General features: G+C 28.8%; 1 protein-coding gene across 3 annotated transcripts in view; it reads left to right on the top strand.

The window, feature by feature from the left end:
• LOC110609280 (protein argonaute 1) overlaps window positions 1-16,268 on the top strand; it is a 37,910-nt gene extending 21,642 nt beyond the window's left edge. The window contains exons 1-22 of one of the 3 annotated variants that reach the window (XM_021748744.2): window positions 6,696-6,853; window positions 7,638-8,335; window positions 8,427-8,635; window positions 8,728-8,877; window positions 8,957-9,090; window positions 9,275-9,384; window positions 9,634-9,740; window positions 9,840-9,978; window positions 10,051-10,167; window positions 10,502-10,609; window positions 10,711-10,782; window positions 12,465-12,587; window positions 12,688-12,853; window positions 12,960-13,219; window positions 13,330-13,472; window positions 14,442-14,504; window positions 14,588-14,651; window positions 15,144-15,279; window positions 15,359-15,432; window positions 15,505-15,599; window positions 15,754-15,785; window positions 15,902-16,268. In XM_021748744.2, coding sequence (XP_021604436.1) covers window positions 7,646-8,335; window positions 8,427-8,635; window positions 8,728-8,877; window positions 8,957-9,090; window positions 9,275-9,384; window positions 9,634-9,740; window positions 9,840-9,978; window positions 10,051-10,167; window positions 10,502-10,609; window positions 10,711-10,782; window positions 12,465-12,587; window positions 12,688-12,853; window positions 12,960-13,219; window positions 13,330-13,472; window positions 14,442-14,504; window positions 14,588-14,651; window positions 15,144-15,279; window positions 15,359-15,432; window positions 15,505-15,599; window positions 15,754-15,785; window positions 15,902-16,122 — 3,213 coding nt within the window. In that variant the 5' untranslated portion in view covers window positions 6,696-6,853; window positions 7,638-7,645 and the 3' untranslated portion in view covers window positions 16,123-16,268. Of the gene's footprint in view, window positions 1-6,695; window positions 6,854-7,637; window positions 8,336-8,426; window positions 8,636-8,727; window positions 8,878-8,956; window positions 9,091-9,274; window positions 9,385-9,633; window positions 9,741-9,839; window positions 9,979-10,050; window positions 10,168-10,501; window positions 10,610-10,710; window positions 10,783-12,464; window positions 12,588-12,687; window positions 12,854-12,959; window positions 13,220-13,329; window positions 13,473-14,441; window positions 14,505-14,587; window positions 14,652-15,143; window positions 15,280-15,358; window positions 15,433-15,504; window positions 15,600-15,753; window positions 15,786-15,901 lie in introns of those variants that run through there. The other 2 variants (XM_043952030.1, XM_043952034.1) reach the window with 2 other exon arrangements.
• The last annotated feature ends 6,383 nt before the right edge of the window (window positions 16,269-22,651 follow it).

Raw genomic sequence — 22,651 nt, 5'->3', positions numbered from 1 at the left:
TTTCATAGATATTGGGATAAATTCATGTAAATATATTAATATATTATCACATCAGGTATATTCTCATAAAACAAATTAGGTATAAAGTCTCCCATACTTATTTGAATAAGGATAATTAAAGAAAAAATCTACAAACTAACGAAAGAAAACAAAATTGACAAAGTCTAATTTACTATAATAGCAAATTTGGACACCAAGCAATTAAAATTAAATTTCACATAAAATACTATGCTAAACATTGTAAAAGAATTTTGGACCAATAAGATACTAAACTAAAACATGAAAAAGAAAAACTTCAATTTGTGCATCACATTTTTAAATTAACAAAAATGCAAAATTGACATTAATGCAAAAAAAATGTGAGAAATATAATAAAATTAAAATTTTCATAAAAAAAATTCTAACTCCTTTTACAAGATAACTAATATAATAAATTAACATATAAAAAATATAATTATAAAAAAATAAGTTATTTATTCTAAAAAAATTCAATAGAGTGTGAACCTATCAAAAAATTAAGATATGGGTCAATTAATCGCAAAAAATTATTAAAAATAAGTAACAATCACAAAAAAGAAAATTTAAAGAAAGGTAGAACAACTAACATAATAAATTAATATACGAGAAAAATATAATTTAAAAAAAAGCTATTTATTTTTAAAAAAAATTCAATATATTGCAAAAAATTAAGATGTGGATAAATTAATTGCATAAGTTATTAAAAACAACAAATAATCTTGAAATTTTTTTAATTTTTAATGAATGGACAGATAAGACACAAAATTAAAATGCAGCGAAAAGAAATAATTTTTTATGCATAAAATAATATAGAAAATTAAAAAAAAAACGACTATTGTTATTAAAAACTAGATGACCACTAAATTTTTAAAAATTTCTACAGTTAACCTATATGAATGTACTTAAAATAAAATTTAAAAAAATACTCTAAAATTTACACTTACAAATATTTCCATAAAAAAGAACAACTCAAAATAAATATTTTAAAACATATAAATAAAGTACAGAAAACCAACAAGAAATTATAAAAATTCATTAAAGATTACATAATAATAATTTTTTAGTGATTCAAAAGGCAATTACTTAGGAAAATAAATCAATAAATCTGTATAAAACTATTACGAAGGTCAAATCTAATATTTATATATGATTTATGTATATGTAACAATAATGATAAAAAAATTTAAAATAATCATCTATATTGAAAAGTGAACTTTTATTGATTTGGTGAATCTTTTTGATATTTTAAGGAAAAGGAATGGCAAAAATCATAATTTAAACAAAATAAATTTTATGAAAATAAATAAATAAAGCTAAAAAAACATGAAACTATATGAAAATACCGGTGATGTATAAAAAATTCGTTGTAAATTGAGTTGGAATAAAAAAAATACTATAAAAATGTAATTTTCCATTTACCCAAGTGATATGGTAAAATTTTACACACTTATTTATATATTTTTAGAACTACATCCACTTATTTTGATTAATTCTCTTTAATTTTATTATATTTTTATCTGTAATTTTAAGATTTTTAATTTTAGTCTATTAATTGATATTTTTATAATATATTTCGTGTTTTGCTCTTTTCTGCATTTCGTTCTATGTTTTTGACAGAATGACTAATTCTCTAGAAATTCAACAAAAGATTTAGAAGATCTAGAAAAATAAATCTATGCATCTAAAGTTTTTTCTTTCTTCTTATATTCTTTTGAATTATTGCTTATAATTATTTTACGATAATTTTAGATAATTTCTTAACAGAATTTATTCTTAAATTTTTTAACATTAGCAACTAAATTCCTTTTCTAGAAATTTGATGTAGCTTGAGTTGATTTTCTTTATCTATTTATTATTCATTTCTTGAAATTAATACTTTTTAAATATTTACGGGATACTTGAATATTTGAATGATTTTATCCTAAAATTAATAGTAATAGAGGACGTTTTAGAACTGAATTGAAAATTAAATATCACATGAATATTGATTAGATTGGAAATGAAGATTTGATTTATAATATTTTATATAAAATATTATAGTGTTTGAGAAATTAATTAAAGTATTATCACATTATTGAATGATATATAATAATTTTTAATTAATTAATTTAGTCTTACGGAGAAGATGATCCATTATCTTAAGATTATTTATTCTATATTTGATAAGTAAAATTATATTATTAATCAAATTAATTAATTAAATAAGGTGCAAGTGGAACGAAAATACCCAATATTTAATATTAATTGTTTTACAAATTCTACTTGTTTAATTTTATTTCTTTATTTTATTTTAATTTTATGATATTATTATTAATAGTCCAAATAATAATCAGATTTATAAATATTTTAATATTTAAATTTTTGATTTTAGTAGATACAATATTTTAATCACTCTTTATTATTTAAACAATTTTATTCTTGTAAATACAGTACACTATCACCAACAATAATGTTTTTATAATTTTTTTAGTCTCTTTCCCTCCAAAAGACATTTTGAATTGGAATTTATGACAGTTTTATAATAAAAAATTGATAATTTAAGATTATATATTTGTTTCACAGAAAATATTTTTTAAAAAAATATTTTTCACATTTTCTTGCCTTTGAAGCACTCAAAAATTTTAATTAATGAAAAATATTTTTTAAAAAATAAGTCATTTTCCATACCTTGACATTTTTATTAAAATTTTCATATATAAATTTGTTAATAAATTTTATTTTTTAAATTAAGATTAAGTAATAAAAAATAAATTATATTATTGAAAAATATTTTTCACAGAAAATATTTTGTATAGAAAAGTATAGAAAATATTTTTCACATTAATTTCCCCATCTAAGTGGAGTCTAAGACTAACTTTAATCTAATTATATACTAACTAGAAAATTCAGAATAAAAAAAATAATAAGGTAGGAATTTTATCCTTTGATCGTAACAAAAAAAAATAAAATTCTCTTAAGATTTTATTTATTTGCAGAAAATAACTTACACCTTGTAAAACATTTTTCATATAAAATGTATTTTATGTGGAAAATATTTTTAATGAAAAAAATTTATCAAAGTATTTTTTATGAAAAAAATTTCGCAAATATTTTGTATGAAAAAAGTTTAGCAATAAAATAATTTATTTTTTATTGTTTAATTTTAATTTAAAAAATAAAATATATTAACAAATTTATATATATGATGCTACATAATAATCGTTTAAAATAAATCATGAACGGTCCAATAAAACAGATCTACGTGGCAATATATATTAAATATTATAAAAAATTTTAAAATATATTAATAAATTTTTCATAAAGTTAAAAGATTAATTAATAATTTTTTTTAAATTATAAAAATTAAACAATAAAATATTTAACGACTAACATTAATATAAATAAAAACTAGCAAACTTTTTGATTTTTTAAAATCGAATGATAAATTAATAAGTTCTCTCTAATATATAAACTAAATAATAATTTTTCTTTTAAAATATAATTAAGCTATACAAAAATTAGTTATAAATTAAATGAAACTCAATTAAATAAACAGATAATGACAATTTTAAATGGATCAATATATAACAAATTAATTTATTAATTCACTTAAATAAATAGATCATTGCATATCTAATCAAATTAAACGAGTCAATCTAATTAGACCTATAATTTAATGTGTCATAAATAAATTGCTAACTCTGCTAATATTTGATTAGATAACTCAACTAATATTTTGAAGGTATAGCATATCATAAAAAAGAAATTTATTTTTTTGTTACCATATAGTATAATTAATAGATTTATCTTTTTATTTTTATAATTCAACACTTTAATTTTAAAAGTTTAATTATGTCAAAATTTAAAATCTCCTCGTAAAAAATACTTTTAGTAAAAGGACAATTGACCGAACTATCTTTTTAAAATTAACTCTTTTAGTTCTTAAAATTTAATTCCATAAAATAAGAGGTATCTCTCTTAAATAATCAAACAAATAACATCAAAGCAACAAAATCCATTCACACGTCAAAGTAACAAATTGAAAATCTTAAACTCAATCTTCATAAATAAAAAAATTTCAATAAATTCAAGATTCAAATAAAACAAATCTAATAAAATCAAAATTATCAAAAATTAAAATTGCCACGGCTCACTGTTGCCCATCGCTTGCATTTCCCATTGATCTTTGTTATTTACTACTCGCATCTCATCTCACTATTGCATGCAGCTTGGTCTCTAGCTATTACACGCTATTGCTCATCATCTCACGCTGTTAGTCGTCGGTCTTTGCTCGATGCTAGACAACGATGCTGGTTGTCGATCGCTACTCACTATTTGCCATGGTCATTTGCTCCTCTATCTCTATTAAGTAGGCTTGAATAATGAATATAATTTAGGAATTTGAAGAGGATGGAGATGATTTAGGGATTTAAAGAGGAATGAAGAGAATTTGAAAATTTGAAGGTGTAGAAGTAATTTTTATCATTGGTAAGGGTATTTTTGAAAATATTTTTAAAATTTTCTTCCTTAACCAATCTTAGATCATTGACTTAACAGAATTATTGGAAATATGCAATTATGATGAATTAAACTATGAAAACAAAATCGTCTGATTTTAAAAATAGAGAAACAAATCTATTAATTATATTATGCCTCACAGATGAAAAATTAATTTTTACTAAAGAAAAAGATTCTATGGTGTATATCTACATTAAGGTTACACAATATATTATAAGATACACTCGCATCCCGAATCTGATTAAAAATTAATCTAAACTATTCGAATCCATTACAAACTCAATTATTAATACCCGAATAAAATTCAAATTCTTTTAGGTTTATATATTTTTAATTAATAATTTATATAAAAATATTTTCCATCAATAATTTTTATTTAAAAAATTCAATATTTTTTTAAAAATATTTAAATTTTAATTTTTAAATAAAAAGTTATAAATATTATTATAAAATATATTTTTATATTAAATTAATTATTTATATAAACAGATTTGAATAGTGAGTATTTATAAATAAAATCGGAATCCAATTATAACAATGGGTATTATTTTTCAAATCTCAAACCCAATTATAACTACTCAAATCCACTCTATTAAAATTTAGTCGGATCTAATACCCGTAAATACCGAATCATCTTCGCCATCTCTAATTGTATTCCATAATGAGTATCTGCATTAAAGTAACACCTCTAATTTATATTGTATATCACTTATATAGCATATAATCTATTTATAATTCAGCACAAGCATAAGCAACTCTATCACAAACATCCCAAAAATGAAAATTCCAAGAGATAACAGATAAGCTAGAGAAAAAAGAGAACCTTTTTAACCAAAAGTTAAAAGACCAAAATGTGCTCAAAATGTCTAATTCAAATTGCACTGTTCATTTACAAGAAAATATCTCAACAATTTTAATTATATATATATATTATGTATTATAAACATGTATTATGTGTTATGATGTGTTTTAAATATGTATTATTTATAATTACTTTTTATTGAAAAAAAAAATATTTTAAATGATAAAAGTTGATAACTTCCTCAATCAATTATTCAAATATAAAAATTCATTTAATTCATAACTTAATAACTAAGATTTAAATGGAATAGGTGAATCTTTTCTCTTTTAATTAGAAATCTCGAATTTACACTTTTATTATGAAATATTTTTATTAATTTACATTATATATTCGGAGAGAAGCTAATATGGTATTTGGTAGATTTTTTCATTTACTATTTAATTAAATAATTTATTTTATATAAAAAAATTTAAATGAATTATTATAAAATTATGTAGGGTTTTATGTCTTTTTTTTTCAATTTAAAAAAATTGATTTTTTCTTTCTTTTTTTTTAAAATTATTATAAAAATTAATTGAATTATTCTGAAATTATTGATTTCAGAATAAAGGGTCTTTCATATTCTAAAGCATTGTTTGGTACAAACAAATATCCTTTGTTTGGCTTACATTTTCAAGTTAACTTGGAAACATAAATTATTTAAGTATGACTCAGTAAATTACACTTTTCTAATTAAATTCTATAAATTTTATCGATTTATTCTTTAATTTATTATAATTCAAATTATAATACCAACATTATTATTTTTTATAATTCATAAATAATTTTATATTTTAAAAAGTTTATTTATATATATTTTTTAATAAATTTTTTAAAAATATATTTTTTGAGAAATATATCTTCTAAAACGAAAAGTATTTCGAATCAAATAAAATTTAAGTTTAGATGTATTAGATGTTCGCTAATTTGATATGCTAAGTTTTTTTTTTTGTCTTAATTAGATTTATAATAAATTTTATTAAAAAAATATTAATTAAAGTCATCAAAATTATCATCAAAACTAAAATGGATTATCCACCAAAACGTGAAAGATAATTTATTTTTTATTCCACCCTTATCCTTCTCTTAGTATCACAAACTAAAAAAAAAATCACAACTAATGTTGATTAGGCAGAAGAAAAAGAAAATGTCTAAAACGAAGAATCCAAAGTGGAATCCACATAGGCATATGCATAGTTAGAATCAACCAAGGCCAAGAGGCATGAGCCATATTGGGTTATAACATGCCACGTCAGCATCCACGTCTTTGAGTAGTGGGAATAGGGACGGACTCGTCATTTTGAAACACCTACCACTCTTTTATAAGCAGAGTGCGAATTTGATATTGCTGAAAAAATTTCTTTTCTTTTATTTCACTGCCAACAACTTCTCTATAGGGGCTTAGGTCTCTCACAGAGTGGCTTTTTAACACTTCCATTTTCCTCTGCTTTTTTGCTCTAAGGTTACCAGAGAGGTTTCTCCCACAACGGTTCTCAGGTGGGTAAAGGTGGTTTTTCGTAATGGTACTTGTTATTTCTCTTACTGTTGTCTATTCATTGCATGATTTTGGGTTATGGAATATGGATCTACTGTGTATTTTTTTCCTTGTTGATTTTGTTTTTAGCAATTGTTGGGCTTCTTTTCCTCAGATCTATTTGATTTTTAAGGAAGTGTTTACTCTTAGTTAATGGGTTTATTTATTATACTCTTTATTAATGGGAAATACGTTTGTTTTCAGTTTAGATCGTTTGTTCTCCTGGCGATTTCGAAAACTATCCCCTCTTACTGGAGTCTCCAGTCATTTTTTTTAAGAAATATTTTGTGGCAGTTTAACTTGTTTTCGCTTTGGGCATTTTGCTTTTGAGCTTTCGTGTGCGTTTTATTATTATTATTTTTATAATTTCAAGCAAATATTTTTAATTGTTGATTTTTTTTTGTAACCGCACATTATGAAGCACAATGCCTTCTTGTAAATTTGTTGCATATTTTGCTGCTAAAATTAGGGTTTTTTCTTTGTTAAAAGTTTTTGTTGTGATGATTAAATGAATTGTTTTAGGGTTTTTGTTTCTGAAAAAACTTTTGGAGCAAGAGCTGAACAAACTTGGGTGTATACTTAGTTCATAAGGACATTCTTTTTCATTGGCTTCTTTTGAGCCAGTTTTAAACACTATTTTCCTGTTGTTGGTACTGGAAATGGATCAACCATGTTTGTATTGTTTGATGGAGTGAAAAGGAGTGGTTTCATCAATAGCTTCATATCTCTCGTCTAATTTGTGCGCAGCTATCATTATGGTGAGAAAGAGGAGAACTGAGCTTCCTCCAAGTGGGGGTGAGAGCTCCGAGTCTCATGAAGCTGCTGGGGGTAGTGGTCGTGGTTTCCAGCGACCATCTGAGAGGAGCGCTCCACCTCAGCAGGGAGCAGGTGGAGCATACCAAGGTGGAAGGTGGGGTCCCCAGTCTCAGCAAGGAGGACGTGGTGGTGGTTATGGTGGGGGCCGTGGCCGTGGTGGGATGCCCCAACAGCAGCAGTATGGTGCCCCCCCTGAACATCAAGGAAGGGGAAGAGGAGGGCCTCCTCAGCAAGGAGGCCGGGGAGGCTATGGTGGTGGTCGTAGCGGTGGTGGTGGCCGTGGAGGAGGTTCTCCTTCTGGTGGCCCATCTAGACCACCAGTTCCCGAGCTGCACCAAGCAACCCTGGCTCCATATCCAGCTGGGGTGTCCCCTCAGCCCATGTCTTCTGAGGGGAGCTCTTCATTCCGTCCTCCAGAGCCAATACCAGCAGTAATACAACAGCAGATGCAGGAGCTTTCTATCCAGCAAGAAATGGAAAGTCAGGCAATTCAGGCTTCACCTCCACCCTCAAGTAAATCAATGAGGTTCCCCCTCAGGCCGGGGAAGGGTAGCACTGGCATAAAGTGTATAGTAAAGGCTAACCACTTCTTTGCTGAATTACCAGATAAAGATTTGCACCAGTATGATGTGAGTTCACTTATCTGTAGTTTGCATAGCAGCCTATGTAATTTGTGTTAGTTTTAAGGCATAAAGTTATTTGGTTTTTTGATGTGGATAGGTTACCATCACACCAGAGGTCACATCACGAGGTGTAAACCGCGCCGTAATGGAACAACTTGTTAAACTGTACAAAGAATCTCACCTTGGAAAGCGTCTTCCTGCCTATGATGGCCGAAAGAGTCTATACACTGCTGGGCCACTTCCATTTATCTCAAAGGAATTTAAGATCACTCTCATTGATGAAGATGATGGATCAGGCGGGCAAAGGTTTGTATGATTTTTGGGTTCTACATTTGCTTTTTCTTTTCATGTGTTGTTTCCCTTGTTAAGTAATTAATTATCTTTATTTCATGTTGCAGGAGGGAGAGGGAGTTCAGAGTTGTAATCAAATTAGCTGCACGGGCTGACCTACACCATTTAGGGCTCTTTTTGCAGGGAAGGCAAGCAGATGCACCACAGGAAGCTCTTCAAGTTCTTGACATTGTTTTGCGTGAATTACCTACCACTCGGTGTGGCTTCTGTTTCTTATTTTCAGTATTTGATTATGTCTTCCCTTCTGTGTCTGGAGACTGATCTTATCAACTGTAGGTACTGCCCTGTGGGTCGATCATTTTATTCCCCTGATCTAGGAAGAAGGCAACCCCTTGGTGAGGGTTTAGAAAGTTGGCGTGGTTTTTACCAAAGCATTCGCCCTACACAAATGGGACTGTCACTTAATATTGGTATGTGAATTTTGGCTGTCTTTCCCTTGATATTTGTTTTGTTTATCTATTTATTTTCAGTTAGTTCAAGTTTTAGGTCCATCATTATTGCATATGCACAACTTATTCTGCTATGCTTCCTTTAAAATTGTTATGTTCTGTTTTCATCAAATTTCATGTTTTGCTTTGATCTGTTGGGCTGCAGATATGTCTTCTACTGCTTTCATTGAGCCACTGCCAGTAATTGACTTTGTAAACCAACTATTGAATCGAGATGTGTCCTCTAGACCTTTGTCTGATGCTGACCGTGTGAAGGTAAGATCGGTTTATTTTTATTTTATTTTTTTTTGGGTCATGGTTATTAGTTTTATTTTGTTCACCACGACATTACTTTTCTTAAAGTCATCAGATCATTCTTCAAGATACACATTCATATATTACTTTGCAAAACTGTTATTGTCTGATGGAACTATCTATTTTCATGATTGATTTTACTTTTTGCGCATAGAGGTTTGCTTAAGATAATTTATATAATTATGAGCACTTTAACTTATGTCTCAATAGATAAAAAAAGCTCTTAGAGGAGTCAAGGTTGAAGTTACACACCGAGGAAATATGCGTAGGAAGTACCGTATATCTGGTTTAACATCGCAGGCGACTCGAGAATTGACGTGAGTATCCTTTGATGTCATGTATTTTTATTTTCAATTGTTTACTAGTTGTAGTTTGTGGCTTTATGATTGATTCCTCTTTTATTCCTTTTGCATCAGTTTTCCGGTTGATGACAGAGGAACTGTGAAGTCTGTGGTAGAATACTTCTACGAGACATATGGATTTGTAATTCAACACACTCAATGGCCCTGCTTACAAGTGGGAAATCAGCAGAGGCCTAATTATTTGCCAATGGAAGTAAGTATTTGTCCCTATGTTTCACACTGTTGCTTGGATATATTGGTGTTACACGCTACCTTTTGAAAACAGGTATGCAAGATTGTGGAGGGTCAGAGGTATTCCAAGAGACTGAATGAGAGGCAGATAACTGCTTTGCTAAAGGTGACCTGTCAGCGTCCTCATGAAAGGGAGCTTGATATCATGCAGGTATGCTGCTGTGGCAGAAATTGCTTTCTGTGTTGGTTACAGGCTTTTCCAGCATTCAGTCAGTGGCATTAATTTGAGTGTCATTGTGTTTGGAATATTTGTGATACTTGGATTCCCATTCTTTCTTTTAAAGTATATTTTTGGAGCAACATGATCATTGGTTGAGATCATATGGCGCCATTCAAGTGGACTTCGCACCCTTGCATCAAAAGATTATGTAGCTATACTTTATTTTGGTCATTCTATTCAAAGTCATTATTTGTTTATGAAATTCATGATTATTCTGGTAGGCATGTCCTGGAACTTTCAATGAAATTAATTTTTGCTTGTGTAGACTGTTCATCATAATGCTTATCACAATGATCCTTATGCAAAGGAGTTTGGAATTAAAATTAGTGAGAAGCTTGCTTCAGTTGAAGCTCGCATTTTGCCACCTCCAAGGGTAAATGTTGATTCCATCTTCTTAATATGCATATATTGTGTGCTGTTTCCTATTTCAATAGTTTAGTAAGTGTGTTGTCATTTTCGACTGTTTATGGCCAGCTTAAATATCATGACACTGGTAGAGAGAGGGATTGCCTGCCTCAAGTTGGACAGTGGAACATGATGAATAAGGTATTTCCTGCTATAAAATTATAATAATTGCATTTTGTTTTACATTTCATAGTTATTAAATCAACATTCTCTTTCTTCTGACACTATAATATGGCATTTGTCTAATTGTGTTTCCAATTTGTGTCTCTCTTTCTTGACATTGTTTGTAGAAAATGTTCCTCTTAATATGTCTTTTGGTCCTGTTAAGCAAACTATATTCAGTAATGAAGTCTATTATTTGGGTTGTTCACTTGTTGTTCGCATTTAGTTTTTCTCTCTCGGTTATAATAGTTCTCTTCATTTGAGTTTAGATAACATGCATGTGGGATCTCAAATGCATAGCCATAGAATAATATTAAGATGGCCCTGTGGCACATATACAATTGATTTTAAGGTTACTGTCTAGTATACTCCCTCCGTCCCATAATTTTTGTCCATTTTGCTTTTTCACATGTTAAGAAATATAATTTTTTTTATTAACTTATCAATTATACCCATCTTAAATACATTAAGTTTTATTAAATATTAAGAGATGTTTTGAGAGGTTTCTTGGAAATTAGACAAAATTAAATAGGTTTATAATAGTTAATTTATATGTTAGTATAGTCTAAAAAAGTAAAGTGGACAATAATTTTGTGACAACAAAAAAAGAAAAGATAGGACAAAAATTATGGGGAGTAATAAGTTGTGGAGATTGATGCGTTTAAATAGGTAGAAAAATAGTCTATGGCTTTAAGTGGGATTGAAGAGTAATTTAATTATGAAGGTTACTGTCTAGATAAATAATAAGTTGTGGAGATTGATATATTTAAATAGGTAGAAAAATAGTTAATGGCTTTAAGTGGGATTGAAGAGTAATTTAATTATGAAGAATAGAATCTTGCCCCCTTAGGCCCTTACAGTGGGCAGAGCGCAATAGCTGCTTAAAAACTTAAAACCACTAGCTAATTTTGTTTAGACTTTGTAATCTTAAATAGATCCATATGGTTTTCATTTGAGTTCAGATAACATGCATGTGGGATCTCAAATGCATAGCCATAGATAAATATTAAGAGGGCCCTGTGGCACATATATAATTGATTTTAAGGTTACCATCTAGATAATAATAATAAGTTGTGGAGATTGGTGCATTTAAATAGGTAGAAAAATAGTTTATGGCTTTAAGGGATAGAAGAGTAACTTAATAATGAAGAATAACATCTTGCCCCCTTAGGCCCTTACAATGGGCAGAGCGCAATAGCTGCTTAAAAACTTAAAACCACTAGCTAATTTTGTTTAGACTTTGTGATCTTAAATAGATGCATATGGTCTTCTTTTACTACTTTGAAAGAATACCATCATTCCATTAAGATGCTGTAAAAAAAAACCATTTGCACTACTGCTTTCCATGTTAGCAAAAGCTAAAACCTTAAAAATTAACATTGATGTAGATAAACAATGCAAGATTTTAACTCCATGGATATAAGAAAAGGATGAATCATATATTAAGGAAAGGTTAGAGGGAATATGTGGGTCAGGATGTTTGACCTTATTCTAGAGAGCACAAGGAAGAATGCCTCTTTTTTATTTTTATTTTTATAAAGGTATAAGGTAGGTAGGAGTTATTGCTTATGAAGGTTATTGCATTTTTGGGTGTCAACCCCTTCTCTGAACATGCAAAATCAGGATGCTCTATGTTTTGATTTATTGTCATTTTTCTGCAGAAAATGGTTAATGGAGGAACAGTGAACAATTGGATATGTGTAAATTTTTCTCGGAATGTTCAAGACAGTGTAGCCCGTGGATTTTGTTATGAACTTGCGCAAATGTGTCACATATCAGGCATGGTATGGAACTTGCATGATATCTTTAGGTCTCTGTTTCCAGTATTTTGTTGGATGTAATCTGTTGTTTCTCTCTAAACTTTGGATTGCTTCTTGTATTAAGGCTTTTAATCCTGAGCCGGTACTTCCTCCAATCAGTGGTCGTCCAGAGCAGGTAGAGAAGGTCTTGAAAACTCGTTATCATGATGCCATGACAAAACTTCAGCCCCAGGGCAAGGAACTTGACCTGCTTATTGTAATTCTCCCTGATAATAATGGTTCCCTTTATGGTAAGGAGTTGACACAGTAGATTCAGTGTTGATTTCATTCATCTAATCTTCTGTAGATAAACGATATCTGCTGGTCATCACAATTCCTATGTGTTACTTGCTGCAGGTGATTTGAAACGGATATGTGAGACAGATCTTGGCCTTGTTTCTCAGTGTTGTTTAACAAAGCATGTATTCAGAATGAGTAAGCAGTATTTGGCCAATGTGGCTTTGAAGATAAATGTGAAGGTTGGAGGAAGAAATACTGTACTTGTTGATGCAATATCAAGGCGCATTCCTTTAGTCAGCGACCGGCCCACTATTATTTTTGGTGCTGATGTTACCCATCCTCATCCTGGGGAAGACTCAAGCCCATCTATTGCAGCTGTATTCTATCTTTCTCCACTCTTCTGAATGCCTCTTATCTTGTATTCACTGAATTTGATCTTGCCTTTTGCAATTTGAACTGACAAAAGGTTTTTGAAATTGAAATGCAGGTTGTGGCTTCTCAGGATTGGCCTGAGATTACAAAGTATGCTGGTTTGGTTTGTGCTCAAGCCCATCGACAAGAGCTTATCCAAGATCTGTTCAAAGAATGGCAGGATCCTGTAAGAGGGAAAGCCACTGGTGGAATGATCAAGTATGTTTGGCTATCTCTCTGTCATATTTGTCATAGGATCAAGTGCCTCTATTGGTCTCAAGTGCTCTAGGGCCTGTGCATATGCTGCTTCCTAGGGTCTTGAGGGATTTTATAGTTTACTTTAGTTTGTTTTACTTGCTTTGCCTATGCTTTTTGCTATAGTGATTTTGTTTTTACTTTGGTTGATACCATATATGACGATTAAGGCTCCATTTGTTTGCCGAAATAACTTATATTGAAAAATGTTTTCCATGAAAAATATTTTCCAACAAAATAACTTATTTTTCATTGTTTAAATTTAATTTAAAAATAAAATATATTAACAAAATTTTATACACAGGTGTTAATTAGATTCTCAAAATGTAGAAATGGACTTCCTATTTTAAATGGAGGAAGTCATTTTCCTTAAAATGACTTGATCTTTCCTTTGACCAAAGAAAATATTTTCCATTGATTAATTTTTCTGAGATCCCCAAACACAAGAAATTGTGAAAAATGTTTTTCTGAAAAATATTTTCCATGAAACAAATGGAGTCTAAATTAAATAGGTATATAGGCATTACTGCACAATATTAACCTTTATAAGGTGAATATCAGCGATTTGTTGTTCTAATTGCCAAGTGAAGTTGCCAATCTCCTACTGCGTGTCTGGGACAGTTGTCAGTTACTGCTTATGAGTAGATAAGCAGCAGCCGCTAACTTAGTTCATAAAGTTGAAGCGGCATAGATTTCCATGCTTTGCACTATGCTTATTGGTGATAGCGGTTTTCTATTTTTGTATTCAGCTATTAATACTTACAAATTGATATACTATGACTATTCTGTACACAATTTAGTGAACACACACTGCTTATGCGAAGGCTCCAGATACTTTGCATGCTTCTTTGCCTTGTCCTTAGACAACTATTGTCTCTATGAACTATTTGTTGACTCAAGGTGTATTGTAGCTGACCATCCTATGTAATACAGGGAACTCCTTATATCTTTCCGCAGAGCAACTGGACAGAAGCCACAGCGTATCATATTTTACAGGCATTGTACCATTTACTTGTCTGCTTTATTATTACTCTATACTATCATAATTACATGTCTTATGATTTATTCACTTGTTACAGAGATGGTGTCAGTGAAGGGCAATTCTATCAAGTTTTGCTGTATGAACTTGATGCTATTCGGAGGGTAACACTATTCTAAAATCTAATTGTTCTTCAGCTTAGATAGCTATTTCTTTACTCTTTATGGTTCAATTAATTCATGGAATGACATGGAACAAAATGGATGTTCTGTGTTGAATATCTAGGCTTAGCTATGGTTCAAATTTTAAATGTGGAAAACTATTTCATGGAATAGCTACTTTGCAATGTTAGTTGTTTTTGTTTAAGTTTAAAATGTGAATAATTATTTCATACAATAAATATTTTAAAATTTGTGTGATGCAAGCCTATATTTCCAACATACGAGTGAACGGTTGCTATTCTCTTATTACCTTGTGATAGTATCTTTTTCCTACCCTAATCCATCTCATGAACCAAATAGTATTTGTGAAATTTTTGTGATTATTGTCTGGCGTCCTTATTTCCATTTGGAGGCATGCTCAAATTATCAGCCTATTACTTCATGCATACTGATAGAATATGGTGAATTCTATTTAACTATTTGTCTTAATTTCAGGCATGTGCTTCTTTAGAACCAAATTATCAGCCTCCTGTAACTTTTGTAGTGGTTCAGAAGCGCCACCATACCCGGTTGTTTGCCAATGACCACCGTGACCGTAATGCTGTTGACAGGAGTGGGAACATACTGCCTGGTACCTGATTTTAGCTTTTGATTTGAGAATGATCTTTTATGCTGTAGTCCTATTGATGACGTTAATTCTCCTGTAACAGGTACTGTGGTGGACTCTAAGATCTGTCATCCAACTGAGTTTGACTTTTATTTGTGTAGCCATGCTGGCATTCAGGTAACAACATAATTTTCTTAGTTGATCACTCTATCTGGATACTTGCTGAACATTGATCAAACGTGACTACAGGGCACGAGCCGTCCTGCTCATTACCATGTACTATGGGATGAGAACAAGTTTACTGCTGATTACTTGCAGTCCCTTACAAACAATCTCTGCTACACGTAAGTTCTGATTCCTTCAATGCTAATGTGGAAAGTAATATTAATTTTATATGTTGGGTCCCTTGCCATTTCTTTGAAACTTAGGTCCCTAGGGAGGTACTATTGATATTATGTGTTTGACTTTTTTTTTGTTGTTTATAATCAACTATTGCAGATACGCGAGATGCACACGTTCTGTTTCCATTGGTTAGTTCTTTCTCTCTATCTCTCTCTCTCTCTCTCTCTCTCTCTCAAAACCCACATGCACCCACAGTCGTAGGAATGTCATCACTGATTTTCTGCATGTTCTTGTGATGTGGCAGTGCCTCCTGCATACTATGCACATCTTGCTGCATTTCGAGCTCGATGCTATATGGAGCCAGAGACATCAGACAGTGGTTCAATGACAAGTGGTCCTGTATCTGGACGTGGAGGCATGGGTGGAGGTGCAGGTGCGCGGAGCACACGAGGACCTGCTTCTGCCGCTGTGCGCCCCTTACCTGCTTTGAAGGAGAATGTGAAGCGGGTGATGTTTTACTGCTAGGTTATTCAGATGACCCAGTACCTACCTTATCATATTTGGATTGTTATGTAGGATGAAGTTGGAGTACTTGGTGAAACTGTTTTGATGTGGATTTAAAGCAGTTTGCTTGCCTTTGCATATTTATGAAATTGGAATTTGTGTGCTAATCTTTAAAAGATCTAATATTGTTCTCCTGTTACAAGGTTACTTCATCACAGGAGTCTGTCTTCCTGGGGTACTTAACATCCCTTTCTGTGCTTGTTTGATTCCAGTTTACTGAAACCAGCCCATGTAAAGCCAAGATCCTGGTTTCAGTTTCAGTTTCCTGGGATATTTTATGATGCTTCAAGGGTTTAGAACTTTCTGTCGATTAGCTTAATTCAAACAGGGTCTATAAAATTGAGACGAAGATGCTACCAATGATGGAGTTTCTTGAGAAGAGGAGGCAAGGATGTTATTTTATAAGAGCTTTTGATTCAATGCTTTGGCAGTATGCTACTTGATCCAGAATTGGGATCCAAGTTGAAGGGTGGTGACTGACCAGATTGTTCTTCTATCCAAAGGCACTCAATGGTTATATTCACTGTCAAAAGCATTAATTGCAAGTCAATTGCCTTTCAAAGACCTCAAGCTATGTCCAGTAGTAGCTCTCTACATTCACTATTTTCATTCTAATAACCAGGTTAGATGCCACAGTCAATGTCATAAGTCATGGAATTTACCACAAGTTAACAAAGAATCAAAATTTAACACTCTACAAAATGGTAAAGAGTGACTTATTAACTACAAGTTAAATGGGTAAATTACATCATCCAACCCTCAACTTTAAGTATAATTTCATATTCGGTCTTTCAGACTTCATTTTGTTGATGGCAGGTCTTCAGGTTAGAAAAATGAATTTATCTTTTTTTATCCTCCTTCCTTTTATTTCTCTCTTGCTTTAATAATAAATTAATAAAACTATTATATTATATTTACCAATGAAAATAATTATTATTATGAAATAAAATGCAATAACTTTTATATTATTTTGTAAAATTATTAAAATTCTAAAAATTTATTTATGTAATATTTTATTTAAGGTTCTCAATATTCTAAATAAATTAATATTAATATTTGTAATAAATTAATGTCAAGAACCTTAATTAATATATCATGTAAAGAAATAAATATTACAAAGTAAAAGAGAAAAATAAAAAGAAAGAGGAGAAAAATGTAATTTCCTTTTTTTTTTGTAATCTGTAAACCTACCATTGTATGTAATAAGAACTTTTACTGAGATAAAATTAAAATTTAAGGATTTTTTTATAATAAAATAAAGTTCAAGGACGAATATGAAATAAATTCTAAAATTAAGGACAAAGAATATAATTTATTCCTAAGTTAAAAAAGACAAATATAAGTTAATATTAATTAAAAATTAAAACAAATGAAAAATGCAAATCTGGAAAATATTAATAAAACTTAATAGAGATAGAGATAGGAAAATAAAATTGAAATATTCCTAATTAAACTCAAGTCAAGATCTTCCAAGATTTAGTAATCTTTCTAGATTGTTGACTTGTTAAATCAATGAATAAATAGGAGAATAAAAAGTCAGAATACTTTTATTTATTTATTATAATTATATTATACGCTACAAAAATATCTTCAACTGCATTGAGTAAAATATTTCCTCGTCTTAAATTGAAATTTCTCTCTTCCTTCCTCAAATTCTTTTTCTTCCTCTATGAGACTACGTTACACCATAATAAATAAAAATCCATTTCCACAATCGACAAGAGCCATTCTTTTTAAGTGGATAAAAGTTAAATTATTTTTATATCATACTCATATTTATAATTTTAAATTAATTAAAAATTACATCCAATTTAAAAATAACACACAAATAAAAAATTTAATAAATCTTTCATTCTAATTAAAAAAATCATTCTACTAAAATTATAAATTTAACCTTTAAACTTCAACTAATTTTTTTTTTTTAAATTAGAAATTGAAGAATTGAAGAGTAGAATCTGAAACCTCTTATATTTATTTAGATACATTTACCATTAAATTAAATTTATGATTAAATTAAATCTGTGAGTACAATCTCAAATAACTATATTATAAATTACCATTACAATTAATATATATTAAAGTTATATGAAAGTTACATGAATGACGTGTAAATATGTCGGATGCCGTGGCACACCAATGTGCCTTTAATGTGAGGGTTAATATTCCGCTTAATGGGTATTCATCTAAAGAATTTTGTTGTAACTCAAAATTTTTTTTAAAAAGAATAATATTTTTAGTGACAACATCTAAATTACGTGGATAATAATAAAGTTTAGCAACGATATATTTTTTGTAATACGTTTGTTAACAATTTTTTAGCGATATAATTAATCGCTAATATTATAAATAATTAGTTTAATAAAAAACTATATTAATAAAGAAAAAAGTTTTATTTAAATTTTGTTAAAAACGTAATATAAATTAATTTTTATAAATATATTACAAGTTTTTAATTTAAGTTATAATTAATAGTAAGATATAAAATTTTTAACTCATATGATATTTGTCAAATTATAAATTGCTAATTTAAATGAATCTAAGTAAATCTGATTAAATCAGAGTAAATGGTTTCATATTCTACTTTTTTAATTTTTAATTTTCAGTTAAAAAAATATTTAAATTAAATTTTATAAATATATTACAAATTGCTAATTTAAGTTATAATAGTAAGGACAAAACTTTTAACTCATATAAAATTTTTTAAATTATAATTTTACCTGTGTGAAATAAAATTATATTTACAATGTAATTTATATATATATAATATAATTTTTTTATATAAATTAATTATTAATTTTCTTAATATAATAAAAATATAATTCATCTATAATATATAAAAGTAGAAAGGAAAAATACTAAGAGATTTTAAAAATATAAATAAATGGGTCCTATTATAAAAAAATAAATAAAATTTATTTTATTATTTTATTGGATCATATTCACCTAATTTTTATTTCCATTTTATAGTTCACATATTTTCTTTATTTTAATAAAAATTTTAAGGAAACATATATCCCTAAAAATCTATGAATTTGTTTTTTTTTTTGAAGAAAAAAATCTATGAATATAAGTTCTTAATGCAATAAACTTCATCCCAAAAGTCAATGCAAATTAATTTTAGCAAAATTTTCACCTTCATAAATTATTATTATTTTTTAATTCTGAGTAATATTAAAATTAACTCAGATATTTCTCAATTTTTAAAATTCAATCAAATTAAAATTTCTGAACATAATGTATTTTTTCAATTTGATAAATTCAAAATGTAATGATTAAATTAATTATTTTTAAAATTTGAAAAACATATATGATATGTTAATTTTGGCATAATTTAAGAATAAAAAAGTGACATTTTGATCCTTTCATAGAATATTGGCAGAAAAATTTTACCCACTCTAATATATAGACTAAATTATTAATTTATTTAAAGATATATGTTAATTTTGATATAATACAAAAATAAAAAATAATTTACATTATTATTATTATTATTATTAGAAATTATACATGGTGGGACTTCAAAAATTTGCTTTAATAATTCTTACAATAAAAATAAAAATAAAAATTCCTTGCATAATCATTTGGAAAATAAAATTAAGTTCTTATATAAATATTCATGACTTTTATTTCTTTAAGACATTTTTCTTTACATTTAAAAGAATTGATTCTTTCATTTTAGATAAAATAAAAAAAGATTGAAATTCTACATGTATTACACTTTCAAAAACTTTAAAAATTTAATTAAATTACTACCTTAGTTGACAATAATCTCACTTTTTTTTTTATCACTAAACTAAAAACATCAGCTAAATAAGAAAAAAAATAGGAAAAAAAAAACTATATACTTGATAAGGCTGTCTCTATATATATTAGCCATTTGTTAATAACAAATTGAGAATATAATTTTATTTTATTCTAAATGTTTGTTTTCTTAATAATTTATTGATATCACATGGTAATCGTTTAAAGTTGAGCTATTACCGTAAAATAGTGTAATGTAATAAAAATTTGATAAATTAATATACGATCTTACCTATAGAGAGAAAACCTGAATGATCACAGTGTTTGGAATCGAGAGAAAAAAAGATCCGGATATTTTAGGTCAACATTAGATTAGGGCAAGACTCCACAAAGAAGTTATCGTTAACAGCTATAATTCAGCAGGTTCGCTTTACACCTAAAATCACAGAATTTCCAATCAATTAGTCAGCGATATCCCTTACCAATAAGCCAGCTACATTATTACCAGATTTTTCAAGAAATGTTATATTTATCTTTGTTGGACCTAAATGTTCTAATCCTTGTTTTGATGATTAATAAACAATTGGTGTGCTACTAATTATCTTCAAAAGTGTTTGTTTGAGCTTGTAGGTCCCTTATTAAAATGAATGAAATCGCTTCAGTCTCAAAAGTAAAAAGTGCCTATTTTGGAAGCATACCACAAGAAAGGGATTAGAAAGTAATTTTTTTTTATGCATTGTCAATTTATGCATTGTGAATTTCAAATAATTAATTGTGATGGCTCAAGGTTTCTTTCAATTCTAAAAGTTTCTAAATATGTCCAAAGTTTTAAGTAATTGACTTTGAGGGACCAAAATGAAATTTTTTAAAAGGAGTGATTTCAAAATTATTCTTTATCAAAATAAAATATCTAAAAATACAGGTTATAAAAATTCACATGGATTGAAAAATGAATTTTCATAGCCTAAGTTATGATTTTTCAAAGAATTTAATGAAACATTTTTGTGCCCCCTAAAGCCAATTTCGGCTTCCGAATAGAGACAAAAGTCATATATGTTCGGCCGCTGAACATTGACTTTCGGCCGCCGAAAGTGAGATGCCCCCTAAGCCAAATGTTCGGCTTCCGAAAGTGAGGGACAGAGACGAAAGTCCCATATGTTCGGCCGCCGAATATTGACTTTTGGCCGCTGAAAGTGAGTTTTCAATATGCCCCAAGTCAAAACTTCGGCTTCCGAAAGTGAGGGACAGAGACGAAAGTCACATATGTTCGGCCGCCGAGCATTAACCTTCGGCCGTCGAAAGTCTTTTTATAAGAATGATGTTCTTCACCTTAAATGGTTCGACTGCCGAACTTTAACCTTAGGCTGCTGAACCTGAGTTTTTTTGAGCATGATATAACGGTTATTTCTGTACACAAACGGTTGTATTTGCATTTAATGCATCCCCAACGGTCATATTTATGATTGAACTATAAATATAATGTGTTTTTGATCTGAATAGGCTACAACAACTATCTAAGCAATACAATCATTGAGATTAAAGCATTTCTCACACACACTCTCTCAAAACCTTGAGCCAAAGTATTAATTTCTTGAAAGCTTGTCTTGAGTTGTAATTGGTTGGTTTTTAAGAGTGAGTGAAGGTTGTTGAGTGATTCCATTATAGTAGGTGTGGTATTGAGCAAAGGATTGCTCTTGAGTGAAAAAGAGAATTGTAAAGAGCAAATGATTGCTCTTGAGTGAAAAAGAGAATTGTAAAAAGTAAAGGTTTATTCTACAATTGTAAGGGGTTTTAATCTTCACCCAAAGAAGATTTGATAGTGGAGTTGAACTCTCAAGAAGGGTCTTGAGGAGAGTACGTAGACTTAAGATAGCTGAACCTCTATAAATTCTTGTGTTGATTATTCTCTTCCTTATTCCCTTCTAATTTATGTTTTTGCCTTTAAATTTTTTATAAACCCAATTCACCCCTCTTGGGTTGCTTCAAGGGACAACAATCTTCATTTTCTTAAGTTTTATATAATCATATTCTCTAGTTTACTGACTTGAACGTTGGAGTGGGTGCCCATCTCACGTTCTCTTTCTTGTAGGTTTAGCCAATTATAACTCAGCTCTGTTTTTTGACCGCATCACTTATAATTTTATTAAATTTTAGTTAATTACCAAATTTATTTTCTTAATTTTTTCCAGCTAATTTGAAGTCATTAATCATGTAATTTCACCATTATATTACATCAACATGCTTCATTGGTAAGCTTTTCCTTTACTAATCCTTAAAATTTTTTTAGTAATTGGCATTACTAATAGATTTTGTTCTGTTTTATGAATTTCATGGATAATCTTTTATGAGCGAATATAAAATTCTAGTAATTTATCAATGAATTTGAAAAGAATTTAAAAGCATTGGTAAATTAAATAAAGCATAAAAAATAAAATATTATTGTCCACTCATAATTTAGAAAAAATCTATGAATAGAATAAATATTATTATTATTTTTTGGATTTATTTGTTTTTATTTAAAATTATTTTTTATTTAATGATCTTTTATTTTATGTTCAATGTTTTTGTTTTTTTGAATAAAATGTACAATGGTTATTAGAAATACAATATAATGAGTGGAAAAATATTATTTGCAAAAAGGAAAAAAATGAAATAACGAGATAAAGAAAGAAAAAGAGAGAAAAGTAAATAAAATGAGAGAAATAATAGAAATTGAAAAAGAAAAAAAAAAGAATATAATGATGTGTTG

This window comes from Manihot esculenta, chromosome 2 (assembly GCF_001659605.2).
Source record: "Manihot esculenta cultivar AM560-2 chromosome 2, M.esculenta_v8, whole genome shotgun sequence".
Lineage (NCBI taxonomy): Eukaryota > Viridiplantae > Streptophyta > Magnoliopsida > Malpighiales > Euphorbiaceae > Manihot > Manihot esculenta.
This window is presented reverse-complemented; position numbering and strand designations above follow the sequence as displayed.